General features: G+C 39.1%; 3 protein-coding genes across 4 annotated transcripts in view; 1 reads left to right on the top strand and 2 right to left on the bottom strand.

Annotated features, from left to right (window-relative positions):
* AVEN (apoptosis and caspase activation inhibitor) overlaps window positions 1–4,068 on the bottom strand; it is a gene marked incomplete at its 5' end in the record, with an annotated part of 103,474 nt that extends 99,406 nt beyond the window's left edge. For both annotated transcript variants that reach the window (XM_080617227.1, XM_080617228.1), the window contains one exon: window positions 3,826–4,068. In XM_080617227.1, coding sequence (XP_080473353.1) covers window positions 3,826–4,068 — 243 coding nt within the window. The remainder of the gene's footprint in view (window positions 1–3,825) is intronic.
* Window positions 4,069–7,539: 3,471 nt separating this feature from the next.
* CHRM5 (cholinergic receptor muscarinic 5) lies at window positions 7,540–9,674 on the top strand (the record flags this gene model as incomplete). The annotated part of the gene is made up of 1 exon (XM_080618478.1): window positions 7,540–9,674. The coding sequence occupies one exon, from the start codon at window positions 7,540–7,542 to the stop codon at window positions 9,121–9,123; it is 1,584 nt and encodes a 527-aa protein (XP_080474604.1). The 3' UTR covers window positions 9,124–9,674.
* A 5,904-nt stretch (window positions 9,675–15,578) lies between these two features.
* LOC308220956 (fibrinogen-like protein 1-like protein) overlaps window positions 15,579–23,236 on the bottom strand; it is a gene marked incomplete at its 3' end in the record, with an annotated part of 21,545 nt that continues 13,887 nt past the window's right edge. Inside the window, exons 2-3 of the mRNA XM_080617662.1 lie at window positions 20,826–21,010; window positions 15,579–16,279 (exon numbers count right to left, since the gene is read on the bottom strand). Of these exons, the coding sequence (XP_080473788.1) occupies window positions 15,579–16,279; window positions 20,826–20,973 (849 nt within the window). The 5' untranslated portion in view covers window positions 20,974–21,010. The remainder of the gene's footprint in view (window positions 16,280–20,825; window positions 21,011–23,236) is intronic.

Here is a 23,236-nt window from a genome sequence, read left to right as displayed (position 1 = left end):
GACTGAACTAAAATCTGTCTGTTAACCTCCGTTCTTTAGTAATAAAATGTTAGAATAAAAGTGGGAGATAACATTGGGTCAATGCCAACTGGATCTTATACTTTAAGCATCATAATTCCACATTATTTTCCTAAAAAATAATTGCAAATGTGTTCTATTTATTTAACATAGAATAGGTGAGTTAAAGCAGACAAACAACAGGAAATTATTCAGGATGACAGATCTACAAAGAAATCTGCCATTTGTTAAACCAGCTGGTCATAATTAGACTCTGATTCATTTTTAAAGGGAGGACACAAAATCTTCAGTAATCAAGCCTGTTAAATCAACATGCACACTAGTTACAAAAAGATGTAACAAGTCCAAGATCCTTCTTCCTCTTCACCAGGATTAAGAACACTTCTCACAGCTTCTCAAACTCTATGCTCAAGACAGGCAGCATCTTGTTTCAAGAGCAGAGCTGAGGAGTTCCTCAGAAAGCTATCTCCTCAAGAACTGACAGAAATCATGAAAGCTTTCATCTTTAAGACTCTGATCCACAGCTGGATCTACCATGCAGGGTAAGTCAATTACTTATAAACAACATCCTGACCTCCTTCTACATTAGCACCCAGCAGAAGAGGAGAGAACTGACTTCAGCAAGTACTGGGTCTTGACAGGCTTTGCAGGTAGCACAGCTGATCACCCATTACTAAAACCAAAGAATTGCAGTGCACTTACAGTAGTCTAAAACAAGTCAAGTGGTGTCCAGCCTTCACTGGTCCACAAAAAAATTGAAAAGCAAATGTGCCACTACACTCAGAAATACAGTACAAGTCAGAAAAACATCCTTCTCTAGCTTCAAATTCTGGTTTAGGAACCATTAAATTAAAAAAAATCCAAACACTGCATTTGAAGATGAAAAGTAGCTTTAAATGAATGCAATTGATTAACAAATATTTCTGCTAAAATGTTATGCAATTTAATGCCAATTTCTACTTCATTGTAAAAATTGCTAAGTATTTCCAATAGCTTTTAACAAAGTTTGGTTTTATTAACAATCTTATTATGCTTCACTGAATCCATTCACCTATAATTTTACTTGCATTTTACTGTTCTGTCCATAGCAGACTTGGCAAAACCAAATCCAGATTCTTTAATACAACTTAATATAGGTTTTGTCATAAAGCTTTTCATAATTGAAGACACAATAAGATGCAAATTTCTAAGCAACAACCAATGCTCCAGCAATGAAGAATTAAATAGCCAGCTTAGCAGCAATATTTTAATAAACGGGGTATAAAAAAATACATAATTATGAATTTATCACAGCTTTTAAACTACAGAAGAACATAGGCTAAATATTATTCTCAGGAAATAATATCAAGTCACCTAAGTCCTGTGTTTATAAATTTATATTATAAAATGTTATTATAAATTTAGTTTGTAAAACATTAGAATGATCACAATCTAGTAAGAAAATTCACCCAAAATGCCAAGCTGACACCAGCAGTGTGGAAAATGCAGAATGTAATCCACCACAACTTTTAGGCTAGAAAGCAGAAGGGCTAGAATTAATTGCCCTTGGAAATCTTATATATTACAAAATTACAGGTGAATTTCTCCAGGGAATTTCAAGGCCCATTTGGGGAATAAAAAAAAAAAAAAATGGAAATTTTCAGCAATGTGGTAAAACCACTCACATTCTCCCTATTATTATCCTGGCTTTCCGGGTTTGCAACCCGGAAAAAGGGGTTTTTTTTACATCACTTGAGAAGCTCTGACCCCTGTTGGTGAAAGACAGCAGGGTCCCCTCTTACACAAACCACTCTCTCACTGAGCTAGTGCACTTGTGCAGAACAAGTCCCTTTGCTGAACAAAGAGACTGCTAAAGAATTGGGAATAAAAGGCAGTAATTTCCTGCCAGGCAAAAGCTAAATCTGTTCAGAAAACATGGTCAAGCACACATCAAAGACAGTACAAGGGAGCTTGTCTGACCACACAGATGGAAGGAGAAAGAAGGAGGTCCTCTCTGTTTCAGAAGTGGTAAACTGAGATTGGCTCACAGCTGCAGGCTGGCACAGCTGCTGACACTATAGCTGGATTGCTGGAAGCCAGCTCTAAGCTGCTAAACATGAGATTTGTGGCAGGTGTGCTAAGAGACCATAAAGTGCTTCACAGCAAAAGCCTCCAGCATAGAAGAGCAGTAAGTTTACTCTTCAGCAAGAGTTCTGGGGAAACCTTAGCTACTGCTACACTTAAAGGCCCAACCCATCTTATTAGCCTTAGCCAAAAATAAACATAGTCATTGTGCTAGACTAAGATGATCAGTGTATCGAAGTCAGTAACACAGTGATCAGGCAAAACATATTGTAAACTGTCCCAAAAGAAAATTTTTTAACTGCTTCCTAAAATATTCCAAACAACAATCCAGGCAAAAATGTACACATACAACACGATTCCCTTCCTGAGTGTGTCTTTTAAATTATGAAGAGGACCATGCTGGGTAAACACTACCAGAGAAAACACAGATACAAATGCATCTCAACTTAATCAGAAATGGTTCAATGACCTTAAAAAAAAAAATAAAATAAAATAAATCAGCTCAAGATAGAAGTTTCCTCAGCTAATACAGGTGCTAAATTTCTCCCCTATTTCTCTATGGCTTATGATGGAGCAGTGTTGTTCACATCTAGAATCCAAACCTGTCCACACACGTAACTATGAACTCAACAGCTGATATCACTTACAAGGGAAATAACCAACCAGCACCTTAGGCAACAGTACTGATCCAATCTTTTATCTCCCAAAATAGGAGTGCTAAAAAGTTTCTAAATACAGTAACAAGAGGGATGAATATTTTACATTTTTTTAAAAATCCAGGAACAACCGCATGAGTTCTAATGCAGATAAAACACTGCTGGGTCTAACTGAAGCCATGGCATCGTTAAAGTCGAAGTGAATCTAATCAACATGATGCTGAAAATGGGGTAGCAGCTGACCCATCTACATCAGGACTCCCAGTGCTGCCAAAACTAATCACTATTAGGTCATCATTGTAATCTTTTTCCAGCCCAGGGACAACCATGATTTCTATGTTGCAACAACATTAACGGAAGCAAAACAATCTGAATGTGGTACTGTCAACACATTTATAAATGGAAACTCTTTTTTAAGGCACAGTGTTGATCTCATACCTTGGTGGGCTGTAGAAAGCATTTTAACATCTCTGCAGGAAACTGAAGGTAGTTGTGGTACACTCAGGCATATCTGTGCTACTTTTAAACTACTAAAACACTTTAAAATTGGTCAAAGCACAACTATCACCTTTTATTAATGACAAATATGTGTTCCAGTGAATCACACATACCAATGCCGTAAGATTAGCCACATTACCACTTCACTGCTAGCACCACGGGCAAGACAAGACACACTCATTTCAACTTCCAATAAGCTTTGCCAAAAATACTTAGCAACACTTCATCTCTATTTACAAACAGACGTATTTTTCAAATGCACTTATTCAAATTCCACTTGTATTTCTCAGCACAAAAGTATAAACTTACTCCAGCCAAAAAAAACCTATCTATGTTTTCACTAGCGCAAGTAAGCGCTGGCTGCTGCTCTTTCAAAAGAAAAGAACGCAAATACCTAGCTCACCCGGAAGACAACGCCAACGTCTCCCCTTACCACCACCTCCAATTCCCGCGAGTGGCCGCTGCTGGCTCCACCCGGGAAGGGGTGGAGCAAGGGAGGAGAGGCAAAGGGTTGTACCCCCACCCCGACAACTACCCCACGGTGTGACTCCGTTCAGGTCCCCCTCTCTAGCTATCTCCTCCTGCTTACCCGCCAGAGCTGCTGAGCCGCGGGCGGCGTTGCCCCACGACCTCGAGGTTCTCGCCTGCCCCGGCGCCCGCCTCCTCGGTGTCCGCGAGCACCGCCTCTTCCCCTGCTCTCGTCTCCGCCGTGACAGTCCCGGCTACTTCCTTCAGTCGCCGCATCGGCTGCCTTCTCCGCGCCGCTGGGCCGCCGGCGGCCATGCCGGCCACCTTCCCTGCGGGGCAAGCCGCCACCCCGCTCGGGCTGCATGGTCGGGCTAAGTGCTTCCCAGGCGCAGCCTGAGGCCGGGCCGGCCTGTGCAGCGCTGGTCCCCGCCTACTCCCGGAAAGGGGCCACCTGTGGAGGGCGAGAGAGGGAAATGGCGGACCTGTGGTGCGCGCGCGCACTCAGCGGCCCGCTTTGTCTGCCGCACCGGCAGCCGCGCGGCGCGGGCTCCGCGGCCGGGGTACGAGCGCTGCTGCGGCCCTCCGCTGTGGTTATGGCCTTCCTGGCGGAGGGGACCCGCGAACGGCTCCACTTCTCCTGGGGCAAGCCCCTGGCCGGCGCCTGGGGATCGTTTGCCTGCGTACCCTCTGCAAATAACTTGCCAGGTGTATTTCAACCAGAACTGTGTTTAATGTTTAGAAAACAGCAGTCATAGCTAAAGCCGTTTAAGCTATGGCCTTCAATTTAGGTTGGAAAAGACCCTTACGATCATCGAGTACAACCATTAATCCGACACTGTAAAGTCTACCACTAAACCATGTCCCTGTGCACCACATCTGCACTTTTAATTACTTCCAGAGATGGCCACTCTTAACTCTTCCCTGGGCAGCCTGTTCCAATGCTTTGACCAATGCCTTTCAGTGAAGAAGTTTCTGCTAATATCCAGTCTAAACCTCCCCTGGCACAAATTGCGCCATTTTCTCTTGTCCTATCACTTGTGTGGGACAAAAGACCAATATCCCACACACACTACAATCTCCTTTCAAGTAGTTGTAGAGGGCAGGAATATCTCCCTTAAGCCTTCTCCAGGCTAAACAACCCCAGTTCCTTCAGCCATTCCTCATAAGACTTGTTCTCGAGACCCTTTCCCCAGCTTCATTGCCCTTTTCTGGACCCACTCCAACATCTAAATGTCTGCTTTGTAGTGAGGGGCCCAGAACTGAACACAGTATTTGAGGTGCAGCCTCACCAGTGCTGAGTACAGGGGGATGGTCACTGCCCTGGCACTGCTGGCCAGAGTTTTTGATACAGGCCAGGATGCTGTTGGCATTCTTGGCTGCCTGGGCACAAGCTGGCTCATGTTCAACCAGCTGTCAACCAGTACCCCCCAGATCTTTTTCTGCCAGGCAGTTCTCCAGCCACTCTTCCGCAGGGCTGTAGCAGTGCATGGGGTTGTTGTGACCCAAGTGCAGGACGCGAAGTTAGCTGTGCACAGCAAATGAGAGAAAAAGTGACTGAGTCCGAGCTGACAGGGTGTTGCACACTAGCCTGCACTGCATGAAATATGTGTTCTCTGCTGCCTCTTGAGGATCATCTTGCTCTGAGGACACAGCACGGGATGCGGGAACACCTTTGTGCTGTAGAGGAAGGCCAGTTTATCCTGTTCTGCTTGAACTAGTCAGGCACCCGTGCTGTCCTGAGGAAAGTTCAGCGATCACTCTTGCGCATGCAGGCTGCCATTTGACAACACACATTAAAAGATAAGTCTGATTTTGTAGGGTTTTTAAACCTAAGTAGTCCTTACAGCAAAATGTGACCACAACTCCCATACTGTGAAATCATGAGCTGTTGTGTCTGTGCGCTACTGCCTGTGGCAAGGGCTTCTTAGTTCTGGGGCATACCATGCAGCAAATCAATAAATCAGCTTAGCATGAGTCCAATGCAACACAAGCAAATAAATGAAGTAACAGGGAGCAGCACTGGCAAGCATGTTGTGAAGACATTTAAATGACTCCTTGTGCAGCCAGCACAGGTCTGGCAGACCCAGTGCTGAGCTAGAGCTAATAAAACCTGGCAAACCCAAGCTGCGCCTGCATCTGTGGTGCAATTAATCTGTGACACGAACAATCTGCCTGCAGATAACTGTAAGATGACTATATGTACAAATTTAACAACTCACTTTAGTTAATACTTAACAGCTACATTGAAAAAAATCACTAATATTTAGCAACAAATAGCAAATATCATTACAACTCACAAGTGTGACGTTCATGCATTGATGATGAGAGACAGCAAAGTCATGATACTGTACATGTGCATTTTGATTTTGTAATTTAATTTTGATCTCCCTATTATTATCATCTCTTATGATCGATAACATAAATTATGTTATCATTGCACACAGAAGTCACATTTACAGGCACTAGTGCCCTGAGTGATAACGCAAATAGAGTACAAAAGGTAACACTGCAAAATGTTAACACAGACCTATGAGACAAAAGATGATAGAGTATGAAGAGATGACAAGGATGGGCAACATGCCAAGAAGAGATCTTTGCATACTAGCAGCTTAGCTACTGTCAATTTTTATAGGCACCACAGTAAAACAGCTCATTAGGGAGGAAAGACTTTGCATGATGATAATGAGAGTACTTTCTGTTTAGAAATTAATTATAGTTTCTATGCTGTATTACCAGTGTTTCTCCTGCCCATGTCAGTTCAAACCAAGAGCAATTGTGTCAGGACAGCAACAATTTCTGCTTATCCTGTGGCTCTGAAGTCTGCAGTCCACATGGGGTAGCTTCAGCCATCTTTCCTTCCTAAATTCTGATGTTAGGAAGGGACAAGAAAACAGCAGTGAAGAATGTAGGAAGGGATGGACATCAGAGGCATGTGTGCATTAATAGAATGACAGTGGTGCCATTTCTACCTTTTGCTGCTTATACAAGTATTGAATTGTTTTTGTTGTGTTGCTTGTCATTGTGGTCATTCGTTGCTGCTTTCACTTCAGTTCACTACTTTCGGTCAACCCTGCCATTCAGCTACCCACACTACCCAAACTGCACTTCCACACCTGGCCTAATCAATGTCCTCTGTCCTGAGATCTCTTAGTAAAGAAAAGTCTTTCCTGACCTATTTTTCCAAAAACATCTTAATGTTGCCTCCTTCCTTAACTCAAGGATTCCTCCTCAATTGCCCCAAGCACTTCTAACACTAAATTGTTACCTGCTGCCACTCTGCCAGCATGGTTCCTAATTCCCCATGCATCCTCAGTTTCCTCTTAGTCTCTTTCTGTTGTTGGTGACTTCTCCAAATTTTCCAAAGATAATTTTTGAAATTTTGCATAGCACTGTTGGAAACAATACAGTGATTCACTGTCTTACTGCACTGCAAAACTTTAATGTCTGTCTTTACGAATATGTAGAGTGTCTCCTAAGATATTCAAAATACAAGAACAGGTGTGATTGACTGTCTTAAGAAACAATCATTGTTTTGATTGCATTTAGAAATGTCTTAAAGTGACATTGTCCAAGAATGTATATTTGTGTGGTTTAGTTACATTCATGATGGTAGAAACAATGATCAAAATGCAAAAAGAGAGCACAAATAATTTGAGAGATTATTTTACAAGCATTTTCTCATAATTCTAATGGAAGTCTGTGCTATTTAATGAACTCTTTCCTTTTTCTCTTTTTATCTTTCATGTTTACAGCTGTCTCCAAAAGAATATTTTTGAGTACAGTAAACAATATGCAGCAGTGCTAGGATCCCGATGACAGTATACCAAGCACAAGAATGGAAGTAAATTTATTCAGCAATTCCACTGTTGTAAACAGTTCATCCATCAACCATAAGCAGTTAGAAGGGCATAGCCTCTGGGAAGTCATTACTATTGCCACTGTAACTGCAATTGTAAGCTTAATAACCATAGTGGGAAATATTCTTGTGATGATATCATTCAAGGTTAACAGTCAGCTCAAAACTGTCAACAATTATTACTTGCTCAGCCTTGCCTGTGCAGATCTCATCATTGGAATATTTTCTATGAACCTTTATACATCCTATATACTCATAGGCCATTGGTCTCTTGGAAGCCTTGCCTGTGACCTGTGGCTAGCGCTGGACTATGTAGCTAGCAATGCCTCAGTAATGAACCTCCTCGTCATCAGTTTTGACAGATATTTTTCCATCACAAGACCTTTAACTTACAGAGCCAAACGCACACCCAAAAGAGCTGGCATCATGATTGGTCTGGCTTGGCTAATTTCCTTCGTGCTGTGGGCACCCGTGATCTTATGCTGGCAGTATTTCGTGGGTGAACGAACAGTACCACCTGAAGAGTGCCAGATACAGTTTTTATATGAGCCTATTATCACCTTTGGTACTGCAATTGCTGCTTTTTACATTCCAGTGTCCGTGATGACCATTTTGTATTGCCGCATCTATAAAGAGACAGAGAAACGCACCAAGGACCTTGCTGAACTTCAGGGTTCGGAGTCTGTGGCAGAGTTTGAGATGATAAAGCCTCAGAAAGCATTCCTGAAGTCTTGCTTCAGTTGCAAGCAACAAAACTTAGTCAAGAGAGAGAGGTGTCAGGCTTCCTGGTCTTCATCTAGTCGAAGTACATCAGCTACGGTGAAAGCCTCTCAGGCAGCAAGTACTTGCATCGATTGGGCTAAGGCTGACCAGTTAACCACCTGCAGCAGCTATGCATCTTCAGAAGAGGAGGATAAACTTGCCACAGATTCAGTTTTCCAAGTAACTTACAGAAGTCCATCTAAAGGTATGGCAGAAGAGTTTAATGAGAGTATGGATGTTATCAAACGCCAGCCTGAAGAAAATGATTTTGAGAACCAGAAATACTTTTTGTCACCTACCAAAGGCCACATACAAAAAAGTAAAAAATGTGTGGCCTATAAATTCCGATTGGTGGTTAAGGCTGATGGCACCCAGGAAGCCAACAATGGTTGCCATAAAGTAAAAATAACTCCCTGTCCTGCTGTGCTGTCAAAGGATCCTTCCATCAAAAGCATGGATCCAAATATAAATAACCAAATCACAAAAAGGAAACGGATGGTTCTTATAAAGGAACGCAAAGCAGCACAGACTTTAAGTGCCATACTTTTGGCTTTTATTATCACATGGACTCCCTACAATATCATGGTTTTGATTTCCACATTCTGCTCTGACTGCATTCCCCTGACACTGTGGCACCTTGGATATTGGCTATGCTATGTGAACAGCACTGTTAATCCCATGTGTTATGCCCTCTGTAACAAAACTTTTAGGAAAACTTTTAAGATGCTGCTATTCTGCCAGTGGAAAAAGAAAAAAGTGGAAGAGAAACTATACTGGCAAGGCAATACCAGACTGCCATAATTTACTTCTATATAAGGGATAAGGGGAGAAATAGATATTGATGTAAACCTAGTAAATTGGGTCTAATTCTGTCTTTTCAAAATTGCTTTATATGTCTAAGATATAAAAAAAAAAAAAATCTACCAAAAAAAGATATTGTGCATTAAAGTAGTGTGCTTGGGATAAAGAAGTCAGTGGCTACTGTGAGCAACACATAGTGGTTTTGATTATGCAGTAGATCTGCATTAAAGTTATTATGCTTGAGGTCTTCTTTCTTTCAGTTTCTTTCAGTCCGAGATTATACAGAGTAAATAATGAACTACTAGAAATTCAAGTGGGATGGTCATCCAGTCGTCAGGTCAGGTCATCCAGTCCATCTCCCTGTGCTGCAGAACTGTTTTTTCCTACAGTTCCTTTCTTAGTGTATTGTCTGCTTAGCTTTCAGTGTTCCAGGTCAACAAACAATGGAGCTTGTACTGTGTTTTTTGAGACTTTTCTACCTTCTGTTGGAATGAAACAAGGACTATTTAAAGGGGAAATGCTGTCATCCCCAATACTAAATGGTCAGGGAGATTCATAGCACTCCAAATGAACACACATGTTGTAGGAGAATGTAATACTGAGAAAATTTCCACTTTAAGGATGACTTTTGTGGAGACATAGTGTCCTGGGTTCAGCAGTAGCAGTCATTTTTCTCCTTAGTAGCTAGTGCAATGCTGTGGTTTTGACTTGCAGCCTGGGAACAGCACTGATAACACCGATGTTTTTAGTTGTTGCTCAGTAATGTTTACTCTGACCAAGGACTTTCTGAGTCTCATGCTCTGCCAGGGAGGAGGGGAAGCCAGGAGGAAGCAGAGACAGGACACCTGACCCAAACTAGCCAAAGAGGTATTCCATACCACAGCACGTCATGCCCAGTATATAAACTGGGGCAGTTACCCGGAAGGGCTAGATCACTGCTCGGGTCGGGCTGGGCATCAGTCAGCAGGTGGTGAGTGGTTGTATTCTCTTCTCTCGTTATTTCCCTTATCATGATTATTTTTGGTGGCAGCAGTAGTGATTTGTGTTATACCTTAGTTACTGGACTGTTCTTATCTCAACCCATGGTAGTTACATTCTTTCAATTCTCCTCCCCATCCCTCCCAGAGCGGGGGGAGGAAGGGGGGGGAGTGAGCAAGTGGCTGCATGGTTCTGGGTTGCTGGCTGGGCTTAAACCACGACACATAGAAGGGGCTTGTAGTGGAGGAAATAGATGGTCTATTTTGTATGTGAAGAAGCCAGTTCCAATTTCAATTCCATTATGCAAGTCATTGTCACCTGTAAAAAATGGTGATGCTTAGCAGTTTCTTCATTTCCTAATGACTCTGAAGGAAATTCTAAAATTTTGATGTGATAGTGTCAATTCAAATTAGAACTGACTGTAAAGCATAATGGACGTAGTCTATCTATTTTAAAGCACAAGAAAAGTCTTTTTTTGCAATCTCCTTGGTTGCACTTCTCCTTGCTCCAATATTCCATTACTGATGAAATGATGCAAGAAGAGGAAAAAATACATATTGATGCCCTGTGCATTTTTGTATGTGTTATGAAACTACTATAAACAGTGACAGAGTTGGCATCTCTGACAGAAAAAAAAAAAAGGTTTTTTAGTAATTTTTTAATATTTCTATAAAACTATTAAGGAGATTTTGCACCTTCATAGCACTTTATATTGTCAAGTAGCTTTACAAATATTAGTCAATGTCAGGTGTTTGGAAACAGAAGTTATCTTCAGTTGCTATCTTTTGGTCCAGCAGAACAGTATCTGCTGCTGTACTGGGGGCTGGAGTCAGCCCTTCTGCTGGCTGTGGCTTCTGGGACTGGGCTGTACTGGCCTAGATACAATGAGCTGAGACTCTGGCCACTAGCTGAGGTTTGTGGGGGCTTTGGGTGTGTGGTGAGGACCCTCCTGTGGCAGGGTTGAACAGCAGGTGCCTGTCTGATGTCTGTGTTAAATTGTCAGAAGTCTTGCAGCATTGACTGAGCAGGAGGCCATTGGTGCAGAGCTGGTGCCCTGGCTCCTTGCAGTGGGAACAAAACATGAAGCCTCAGAAGAGGCCATGAGAAAACACAGTTAATGGTGACAGGAGTCATAAGGAATGAAATCCTAAAGTAAACAAATGTTTATGAAGTTCAGATTCAGTTCTAGCCTTTCTATCAAATTCTGAGTGGGAAGCCCTGGAATATTAGTTTGGGCCAATCTTAATATTATGTCTAATATATGCTTTAGTGGGACATTGCAGTGGTGACATGACCCAGTTGCACATTTCATGGATTGTATTAGTCATCCTGGATGTACCATTGCTTTCTGTGAAATTGTTCATATTAATTTATTAAATTATTGTACCATCAAAATGTTGCTGTACAGATAAATAATTATTCCATGTCAACAACCACAGTACAATTGATTAATATTTTATATACCCAATCTCCAGAGGGGAAAATTGTGTCAGTGAAAGATTAACAGTGTAGTAATGTAAAAATATGTTCTCTAAACTCAGATGATTGCTTTCGTAACAGACCATATTATTTTTGTGCATTAGCATATGATTGCTTATTAAAGGAAAGTAAGGGTCTTTATATAAAGACCTGTTCATCAACTTTCCTCTGTCACTATCCAGAGCTTTTCCTGTGCACCGTAACTATGTACAAGTTGGTTATTATAGTGGGTTTATTTTATATTACACTGGATCAGATATTCAGTAAACTGTTTGATATTTAGCAAATGAAAGTGTCCCTGCGTGGCACAAGCTGTAGTTAAAGGCAAAATTTATGAGCTAGTGAGAGTTCCTGCTAGCTACAGTGTTGTTGCTAAAGTAAAGGATTGGCTTCTACTGAATTAAATGGGATACTTTTTGTTGGCTTTGGCTTCTGTTGAACAACAGTGTTCTGTAGATGTTTATGGACTCTGTGCTCAGTAAATGTATTAAAATACACAGTGATGGCTGCAACAAAGTTCGTTCAATGTATTTGTGAAATATGTGCTCAAACTATGCTGCTAGCACTTCACTATGTGAGATGTGAAGACATTACATGGCCTTACATGGCCAAACATGGGGACATTGTAAATACCTGGAATTCTATAAAGAGGTGTATGTTGCTTTATTGTCATGTGGGATGTTTATTCTTAAAAAAACCTCAAAATCACAAGAAGAAAAACGTGATCCTCATCCGACTGTCAGTTAGTTATTTATGTCAGTTACTTAATTATGTTTTGTTTTCAAATTATGTTTTGTACCTTTAAAAAGTGTTGTGGACTTTTACAGTGTAGAACAACCTTGTTATCTGTATTTCTGTCCTTTTAATGAACCTTATACTGATCCTATAATTGATTATGGTCATGGTCAGGGACTGGTGAAAAGAACTTTTTTGTAAAAATTACATTTTATTTATACATAATCACATACACACACATATATATGTATGTATTTATTTATTGTCAATACAGATGCATAAATATACATCCCTAACTAAGGTTTTCAGAGACATGGCACCTTTAATATTTTTGAATATTGAATTTTCTGACAAACTGGGGTATCATTTTTGTGTCTCCCTTTTTATACATACCATACATATTCCAGATCTCCATAAATCATCAAGTAACATTCATTTTTTGTAAATATAATTTATGTTTGTAGATAAATACTTGGAAGAGTTCCCAGAATTTTTAAATGAGTATAGAACACCTAGTTACAGTTTTGCACCTTCTGTAACTTGCTAGCATGGAGTGAAGAGTTTTGAAACGGACAGAAAATCAAGATAGAATATAAATGCACAGGTTTTCCTTTATAGAAAAAGTCCTGTTGAACTGAGGAAGGATGAAATCAGAAGGGTTATAGAGAAAATACTGTAAGAACCTGTAAAATGTGATAAAGTGTATTTTGCCATTAATTATATAATTCAATTGCGAATTATGCTTATCCTACTCAACTATGCGTGTCAATTAGTAACTGCTATTAACTGTTGAAAGTTATTTTTACATGTGGATTTTTGTTCCTCATCTCTATTGTGCTGATAATGGGACCTGTACTGGCATATATGGGCTTGAGAAGTCTAGATACAGAGAGAGTGATACATTTCAAAGCAAAATCCTTACTTGTACTTCCTTATCGCCCTTTAGATATTGTTCCAGTTTTAGAGCTGAGTGTCATGAAAAGTCCCCATCTCTAATTTAATTATTCTGACTGTTTTATCTCCCACAAAGGGCTTTTTTCAGAAATCTGTAACATTGCTTCCTTGTCATATTTGATAGGCGACCTGACCATTGTAATCCAGGAATTCAGTAAGGCCTACTGAAACAGGAGCCATCACTGAGCAGGATCTGGAGAAGTACTTGTTGAGAAGAAAACTTTTGAAGGATTTTAAATGTCTAGTTGTTTGGGAAAGACTGGCTTGTTTGATCTGTCAGCAGATACATGAGGAAACTAATGGCATTTAGTAGCTAATGGCCTATTACTCAATAATACTATTTACTCAATTTAGTATTGAGTAAAAGGCAGCAGTTTTACTGAGACTAATTAAAACTGAAGTTCCTCATCTGCTACATAGCGCAGCAGTGCCTAGCAAACATTTACCAAAATGGAAAAAAACAATTGCAACACCCTCCCTTTCTGAAACCAATAACAGTCATAGATTATCTGGCTTCCAGTTTTGTGCTTCAATGTCAAGGTTATTGAAAACATATTTTTGGATGGTGTGTAAGAATCTGGCTATATGGCAAAGAATTAAAATAAAAGCTATAGGAGACTGGCAGCACTTGGGTAATTTTCTTGTATTGTCATTACAAATTTGGAGGCAACCTGATAGAGTTACAGCAGAACCCACATTAAATTGACTCAATGACATAAACTCAATTCAGCCACTATCTGTTTCTTCCCCTATTACACTTTCGTCTTTGAACACAATTTTAGAGGAGGAAAAAATCAGATGCTACGAAATAGACATGTATGCTATACTGGCCTCACCCATGTAACAGATCTGTAGCTCTTTCTGAAAACGTTGCAGTGCATTGTAAAAAATAAAAATTCCTTCCTTGGCTTTTGCGCTTTCTAATTAATTTCTCTTGTAAGTGATTCTGGCAGTCTTGGACTTCTCAAAACACATTACAACTTTTCTTTTGCAAAGTAATTTTCATGGAAAATATGAGATTTCAGTTTTAAATTAAAAAGCAGGAGTTTGCCAGTATATGTTGGTTGGCTTTCTGTAACTGAAATATCTAAGAAAACATAAAAGATATTCTAATTATTATTCTGACATTTATATCATGCAACAATGAAAACTTCAGTTGTATTCAGCTTTTCCAGTCATACAGAAACGTGTGAAGTAACCCAAACAGCTGTAAAAGAAAACAAGGCCTTTAGGATTATCAAAACTGAAATCGTTTTATTTATTGTTTTAAAAAAGGTGAATTTACCATGAAATTTAAAGATTCTCTCTTTATTTTATAATCAGAAAGAAGGCGCTGTTTAAATAAACCTTGAGTTTAAATTAAAAGTCAAGTTTGAGTGCCAAAACAATTGAAGCTAGCAAATATGAAATAAAGGCAACTCTTTTATTTTCTCACAGTGATACTGAAAAAAGAGAAAGCTGAAGCACATTGTGGGAGAATTAACAGTCAAACCATGGTAAATAAAGTGCAGCAATATCCACAAAAAAAAAAAAAGGAGCAGTAAGTAAACAATTGCAAAATCAATTTGATCGTTTAACAAATGTGTTCATTGAGTTTCTTGAAGAAAAATTCAGAGGAATTGTAAGTTTTGGGTTAGCAGCTTTCAGTGGAAAAGCTGATTCTTCCATTAGCTGTGGGTCCTTTAAAAAGAAGGAAGAAAAGAAAAGCCTATGCTGAATACTTCACTGTGTATGGTATAATTAAAAACCTGAGAAGAGTCAATGAGGGGGAAAAGAAGCCATTGGAGATGAGGCTAATTCCAGTTTTATATATATTAAAATACCTTTCACTAAAGATAAAAAGGAAAGGGCTGATGCTGCCTTATAGTACACAATACTCTCCAGTATGTGTTTTGTAAATGTAGGTACTTCACTGGAAATTTCCTTCCTGCATGATACATGAAGATGTGCAATTACAAGAGATCAACATTCATACTGGAGCAAAACTGAAATGCATGTATGTTCATGTATATCTTGTACAAGACATCAAATCTTGGATTTCATACGTGACTCCTCTTATGGCTAAAATACCATAAAATTAAATATTTAAATCTTCTACTAGAGGCCTCAGTTTCTGACAGTGACTTCTCACTTCTGTGGTTGGATGATGTCCATGGTCTAGTCCTGGACAATATGCTGTCATAAAGCCCTTGCTAAGGTCAAAATTAATTTTTAATCATGATTACTTAATGTGATCAGTCAGTCAGTGTGAGTTCACTTCAGTTACTGGTGAAAGAATCCATGGTCCTTTCAAAGTACACATGGCTTATCTATAGTTCAACTTTCTGACACAGACAGGACTTGGTTGGATATGACAGGCTATACTCAATGGGTTTGATCATCATCCATGCAAACTTGCACATGCGTTTCTTGTTGCAGTCCTTTTGCCAGTAGATCACATTCCTACGGTTTAGATTTGCTCCAGCACACGCATCATACCACCAGCCTCCCCCAGGAATGCCATTGTGTTCCAGTTTAGCACAATTCTGAAAGTAATTGTCATTGTCTCTGTCTTTGGTGGTGAATTTCTGGTTGTCATGAAGATAAGCTTCTGTGTCCAGGCTTAGAGCATCAGTGGCATTGCCTTGGTATAGACCAACCCTGATTCGGTATTGAGACTCTTCATCTTCAATAAGGAATGGTTCATACTGTCCCCATTTGATTTCAGCATTTAGGTTTACAAGTTTAACTCCAAGTATATATCGCACGGAGCTGCTTGTTAACTGATGCATATATTCATTTCCTAACCAGTGGTTGTCATGAACGGAACCAAATCCATATTTGTAATCCTGCCAGGTCCTATCAAAGTCAACAGTACTATTGGCTGTAATGTGCTGGATTACTGTCCAACCACCATCTTGCATGTTACACGAGACTACAATTGGGTCCTCCTTTGGCTGGATGATGTAAAGACCATCTCTGGAATTTCCTTTGGAGTGTTGAAAAATCTCAAAACAATCCCTTGGATAGTCTTGAGTAGGAAAAAAAAAAAAAAAAAAAAAAAGGAAGAAAGTAAATTTCTGTTCAAATAGTGAATTTTAGATATGAACTCTGTCCTTTAGAATGAATGAATGACTACACTCTGACCAGAAACTGACTCTGACTTCATCCCAGGTAGTGGGCACCTGCTCAGCTAAAGGGGAAGATTGCAGAGGAGAACGTGCAGGAAATGTTCAGAAATTTTAAAATGGGTTTGTTAACCCTGTCATACAACGTAAGTGTGATTTTGCATTTATGACAGCAATATGGTTAAAAAGCAAGCAGTTATGTACAGATCATTCCTTTTCTTCCTGTGTTCTTCTACTTTGAGTAGTCACCAACTTTTCAATTCCCTGTACCATGTGTTAAACCACTATGTTTAATTACAGAAGCTATCTTTATCCTCAACTAAATCTTAATTTCTTTTTAACCCATTTGCACTTTGGGCATATATAACGTCTTTGCATTGAATTCTGCTAAGTATGCCATGTGTTCAGTGGCAAAAGTGAGATAGTAAAGCATATTTCTTGCTAATATAAAACTTATAAACATCTGAGGCTTTTCTTAAGAACAGTTCATGTCACTCAAACTCCAGGCTAAATCTTACCATGGATTTACAAGCAGAACTACAGTGCTGTGCAGTGATAACACCAATACCAGGAAAATAGGTGAAAGTGCTTTTACACTTTATTATTTATCCAATAGACTCAGAGGTAACAAAAATGGCATGTAAGGTGTAGGATAACCCTCTCGATTGGGCTGAAATATATATACTGTGTTTTTTAAATGTAATTTGCTTCTAAGGTAACTTCTTGCTATAGTATAGTATCAAGCATCTCTGAGACTAAGGCACAGTGATCTGCTTTTTACAAATGGCTATGAGACTTCTCAAAGCCAGAATACAATTTAAATGCACATTCTGTATATATGAATTCATATGTAGAGAATTCCTTTTGTAGAGAAAGATGTTATTCAATGTCTGTTCTGTTTGTCAGAAACATGTTTATGAATTGAAATAATTCACTTCTCCATAGAGTTGAAAGTCATGTCATTACATCATTATACTATGGGATATTTGTAATTTATGTTTAATAAAAACTTGTTAATTTTAGTATCTCTATCAGAAAAATTCCTACAAACCACCTGTGATGTAAAATGAGAGTTCTTCAGACTTAAGAAATCTTATGTGCTGTCCTGACAGTGACTGATAGGAATTTAAATGCTGAATTTAGAATTATTTTTGTTTTTTCTTTTGGTAAACCAGGATAATTGAGGACAAGTGCGGCAATTGTTTTTTTTCAATATTTACCAAAAAACAACGAAGGAAAAATATTTCCAAAGATAAAAACTTCAAAATAAAAGCTCAAGAAAAAACCTCTTCTCTGCCCAAATCACTGACCAGAGATCAGTAATCTTTTGATCCTTTTCCTGAATACATTGTTTTTCTTTTCCTGAACAGAAGAACGGAGTCTGAAAAGAGTGAATCTCATTGTATAGTCTTGTGACCAACAAATCAAAAGTACACTCAATGATTTGGCTAGTGTTAAAAAAAAAAAAAAAAAAAAAAAAAAAAAAAAAAAAACCAAAAAACAAACAACTTTGTGGAAAGAGAAAGGCATCAGAGGTGACTATTTTATCGACCACTGGTCCTGCAGTGAATTATATCATACAGTCTTCTTCACAGAATTGTTGAATTTCTTCTCTTCCAACTGAAAAGTATTGTAGATTTCAATAACTGTCATTACTCTGTTAGAAATACTAATCTGGTTCCCAATCTAATTTTATTAATGTCCACCATCCACCTTTATCTTTCTTGTGTCATGTTGTCAGTTAAATAGTGCTTCTTCCTGGGTAATAAGCCCCAGTGAGGACAACTACGTTTTTATTCCGCCTTTGTTTTGTTAGGGTAGCATAAAGAAGTTCTTTTATTATTTAGTGTAAGATAAATCTCCTGTTCCTTAATTGTCTTAGTAGCTTTTCTGCATCTCTTCATTGCAAATGAATCTCCTAGAACGTGGGTAAAATTTGCACACAGTATTGCAGATGGCCCTATGTAGTGCCACTGATTCTTCCCAAGTTTTATTAAAAACACCTTTGTTGATATATTCCAGGATTGCATTTGTATTGCTTAATTTCCTTTAATCTAGAGTTTGGTTTGGGGATTTTTGTAACTGGTGAGGTCCTTACCTTGCAGTAATACCTAGGATCTTGCACTTTAGTTTTCAATCAAATGGCATTACTTAAGAACATCTGATTTTTTTTTTTTTTTTTGTTTTTTTCCCAGTGTAATATTCTGGTTTTTTGTATTGGCATTTCTTTACTTCATGTTATCATTAAATTTTATCAGCATATGCCTGGTTTTGCATCGGTATACTTAATAAGAATATGGAAAAGATTACCTATGAGCAAATACTCCCAAAGTCTCCTCTTGACTTTATGGTTTACTTTTCTAACCAAGTCATTGTCATTCGCTTTTCAATCTCTACTGAAATTATAATATAACCTTAACTTCCCTGATTTAATATTGCATGAAGTATTATATCATAGGCTTTGTAGAAGTCCAGATGGTCTAAACCCTGTTAAATACTATTTTTCATAGAGTCACTATTGTGTTAAATATTGTCTTTTATATTTGATATTCAGAAGATTATTGGTACTTCTATGCCACTCAGGACAGATTTACACGAATAGATAGGGTTTCCAAGGTCTTACTTTTATGTCTTTCATTGCCTAATAGAATCTACAGCCATGAATAGAATACTTTATATCTCAATATTATCTGCATGCTGTTATTAAACATCCTGAAAGAGCAGAACTCTGTACATGACTGTACTCCAGTTGTTCAAACATTTGCCTGGTAGGCATAGCCTGACTCCAAACCCAATCCCATGATTTTATAGAATTACCATTACTTAAGTGATTATATAGTGATGTACACATCAGTGATATATACAATGACTCTTGTATTTGCCCTTCTCAGTGAATATTATTCAGGCAAAATACAACAACATCTGTAGACAGATAATGAGAAAATAATTTAGGCTGAATGTCACAGGATTCACTTGGAAAGTAGATTTCATAAAACCTCAAATGCCATCAGTCAAAGGAGTAAAATGAATCAGCCAACTACTCTTTTTATATACAATTTATATGGGATCTATTTTGGTAAATGTATCAGAAACCCTAACAAGCTGGACCTTGCAAGCTAGATAGGCAGAGGAATGCCTCAATTATAGGTACCAATGGGATTTGGGTGCTGAGGTGTATTATGTTATCTAGATATGATTGACCAAAAAGTAAGTCTTCAAATGAAAAAAAAGAACAACGGTAATTTCTCTTGAATTAGATGGCAGCTGAGCAAGGGATTAAGGATGCTGGAGAGGGACTCTTCATCAAGGATGCAGCGATAAAACAAGGGGTAATGTGTTCAAACTAAAACAGGGGAAGTTCAGGTTAGATATAAGGAAGTTCTTTACTGTGAGGGTGGTGAGGCACTGCAACAGGTTACCCAAGGAAGTTGTGAATGCTCCATCCCTGGCAGTGTTCAAGGCCAGGTTGAACAGAGCCTTGGGCAACATGATCTAGTGTGAGGCATCCCTGCCAATGGCTTAAGGTCCTTTCCAACCCAAACTATTCTATGATTCTGTGACTTCAGGTCAGGACATGTTCACATTGCAAAGCAGGCCAAGTGCAAGGTCTTGCGCCTAGGTTGGGGCAATTCCAAGCACAGCTAGAGGCTGGGCAAAGAATTGAGAGCAGCCCTGAGGAGGACTTGAGGGTGTTGGTTGATGAGAAGCTCAACATGACCCACCAGTGTGCACTTGCAGCCCACAAAGCCAACCATACCCTGGGCTGCATCAAAAGGAGCATGGCCAGCAGGTCCAGGGAGCTGATTCTGCCCCTCTGCTCTCATGAGACCCCACCTGCAGTACTGCCTTCAGCTCTGGGGCACCCAACACCAGAGGGATGTGGACCTGCTTAAGTGAGTCCAGAGAATGGCCACAAGATGATCAGAGCGCTGGAGCACTTCTCCTGTGAAGACAGGCTGAAACAGCTGGGGTTGTTCTGCCTGGAGAAAAGAAGGCTCTGGGAGACCTTAAAGCAGCATTCCAGTACGTAAAGGGGGACTACAAGAAATCTGGAGAGGGACTTTTTACAAGGGCATCTAGTGACAGGACGAGGGGGAATGGTTTTAAACTGAAAGAGGGTAGATTTTTTATTAGATATAAGGAAGAAGTTCTTTACTGTGAGGGTGGTGAGACACTGGCAGAAGTTGCTCAGAGAAGTTGTGGCTGCCCCATCCCTGGAAGTGTTCAAGGCCAGGTTTGAAGGGGCTTTGAGCAACCTGGTCTAGTGGAAGGTGTCCCTGCCCATGGCAGGGGAGTTAGAACCAGTTTATCCCTTCCAACCCAAACCATTCTGTGACTCTCTGATTTTTGCACGGCTAGCTTTCGAAAACATTGGCTGAAAATGTTACAGCAACACAATAAAGTAAAACACAGCATGCATCCAAATTACCCAACTCTCTTCATGAGTACCTTTTTCATTGCTGTTACTCAGTCTCTCATAGCCTCTTGGGGGAAGAAGGTGGGCATTAGCCAAGACCACTGCCTCTTTGGTGCTCACTGTCCCAGTGCATTGAGAGAGCAAGAACAGAATAAATCCCGCTGAGCTCATCATCAGCATTTTCCTTCCAAGTCAGTCCTTCTGCAGCAATACAGATCTGTAACACAGAGTGGATTAAAAATGGAAAGATTTATGACTTCTAATAGGAAAGTCCTGAAGAACAAAGGTATTGAAATACTGAGCTTCAGTGTAGTAAGCCTCTGCCAAAATCAGCTTCTCCCATCTTTCAAGGACCTCTCCCTTTCCTAATGTCTTGCACCCTGTATCTGACTGGTCATTCCTCTGACACAGAGGATAAGAATGTCTCTTAGCTGTTACCTTGTACCATGCTGGGCAATGAAACAGAATGTAATTTTGTGTGTGACAGAAAAGTAACGATGGAAGAAAAAGCACATCTTGTATTTATCAGAATTGAAATATTCCCTGAGTCCAAACTGTAGTGAAATACAGCACTAATGGTCAACCTGGCAGAAACAGTAACACTAGCTCTGCTGTCTAGTTCAACCAGTGCTCAAAGACATGGCTTTCTGAGTGCTGGCAATATTTCTATGCCCTGGATAACTCACTTCAGCACATCTGGACTATCTTTTTTATGAATTTCAATCTACAGCTTTAAATAATAGGTCACATGTTTAAGTCAGATTTAAAAAAAAAAAATGAACAAAGCAGAAAGAACTTTTCTTCAACCTCAAAACCCACAAGGGTTCAATATATTGTATCAAAACCTTTTTGAGCTTGTTCTCCTTTTGAGGTTACACATCTAGTAACCATCCAACATAGCAAGAAGTCTTACGCTATTACTGGACTAAGTCCTGGGGTCCTCAGGCAAATCCCAGTTTGACTAAAGAGGAATTTTTGTATCAACAGCAGCATAGGCTGAATCAGGATAACTAATGTTTCCTGTACTCTCAAAGGACACATTTGCTTAAGACTTGCCAAACTGGGGTGGGTTTTTTTTGTTTTGGTTTGCTGGGGTTTTTAAGGAGAGCTCCCCCCGGTGACTTTGGCAAAGGCAGCAAACAGATGTAGCAAGCAGCTCTTTCATCAGAACTTTTCTGCCAGTGTCAGCATGGTCTACAGAGGCCAGTACCCTTCGCCACAGTGGTTTATGTTCCAGCAATGCCACATTCCTTATAAATGTAATGACTTAGCAGCAGATTCAGCAAACAGTATTCCAGATAGAAAAAATATTCACCACATTTTTAAAAATGTCCAAGACAAATCACGATAAGAGAGTTCAGGTATGAGAGTTAATTTTTATAGCTACCATGCAGAAAAACAGCAAACCAGAATTTTCTACTTTACCTAAAGTGATTAAATAATAATTCTGATTTACTATTAATATTCAATTTGCTATTTTATGCAGGGTTGGTCATTTGACATTGAGATTGTAATAAACTGGGAAATTACCTCCTATTAAATATGTCATAGGGTTTCCCTTAAAGCATTTAAGTTGTACTCTGCCTACATTTCCCACTGTCATGTATCCTTTTCCACGAAAGCTTCTATTATTGTTTCTATTATTATTATGTTATAAATGACTTACTTTAAAATAAAAACCTAACCCACAAGCATCACTAAACTTCAGGAAAACTGTACTTGGATCTGGAGTTATTATTTTAGAAGTTTTATTTTAATTTGGCATTTCTGAGTGAGTCAGTCTTTTTTCTTCCTTCATATTTACACACTGAAATGATTTACAGATCCATTTAATTCTAAAATAGAACGTAGTATTATAAATTATTAAGAAAGCAACTGAGGAAAACAGCACTAGGCAGGCACCTTACCTCTTTCAAGTGAAGCTTGGCAAAGAAAATCATGCAGAAATGAATGAGCTCATTCTGTACAGTTGTACTTTGCCTGATACTTAAGCCCAGGTGAATAAATCAGCTCCAACACGCTATCTCAAATGCAGCAAAATTGCATCTTCATTATTTCACACTGAGTGCTTACTCTGGTGGACTTTACCCTGACATATTACACTTGCAAGTATTTATGAATAATAAAGTACAAAGTCCTTCTGTAAGGATTAAAAGAACACAGTTAACTAACTAAATTTCCTTGATCAATAAATAGACACAGTGACAGAGAACCGTGAAGAGGTTTTAGTTCTGAAAATTACTTATGTTGCTTAAACACACACAGGCAAATGCTCAAATTTACTGTGTCATTTTGCATAGGTGAATTAATTCAATGGTATACTGCTATTCCCATTTGAATTGCTTAGCAAGTTATTAGTTTATAAAAGTACCTATATTGATTAAAAACACAATAGCAGATGCTCAAATTTACTGTGTCATTTTGCATAGGTGAATTAAAACTG

This window comes from Psittacula echo, assembly GCF_963264785.1.
Source record: "Psittacula echo genome assembly, chromosome: 5".
Classification (NCBI taxonomy): domain Eukaryota; kingdom Metazoa; phylum Chordata; class Aves; order Psittaciformes; family Psittacidae; genus Psittacula; species Psittacula echo.
The sequence above is the reverse complement of the archived record's forward strand: the minus strand, read 5'-3'. Positions and strand labels throughout refer to the sequence as shown.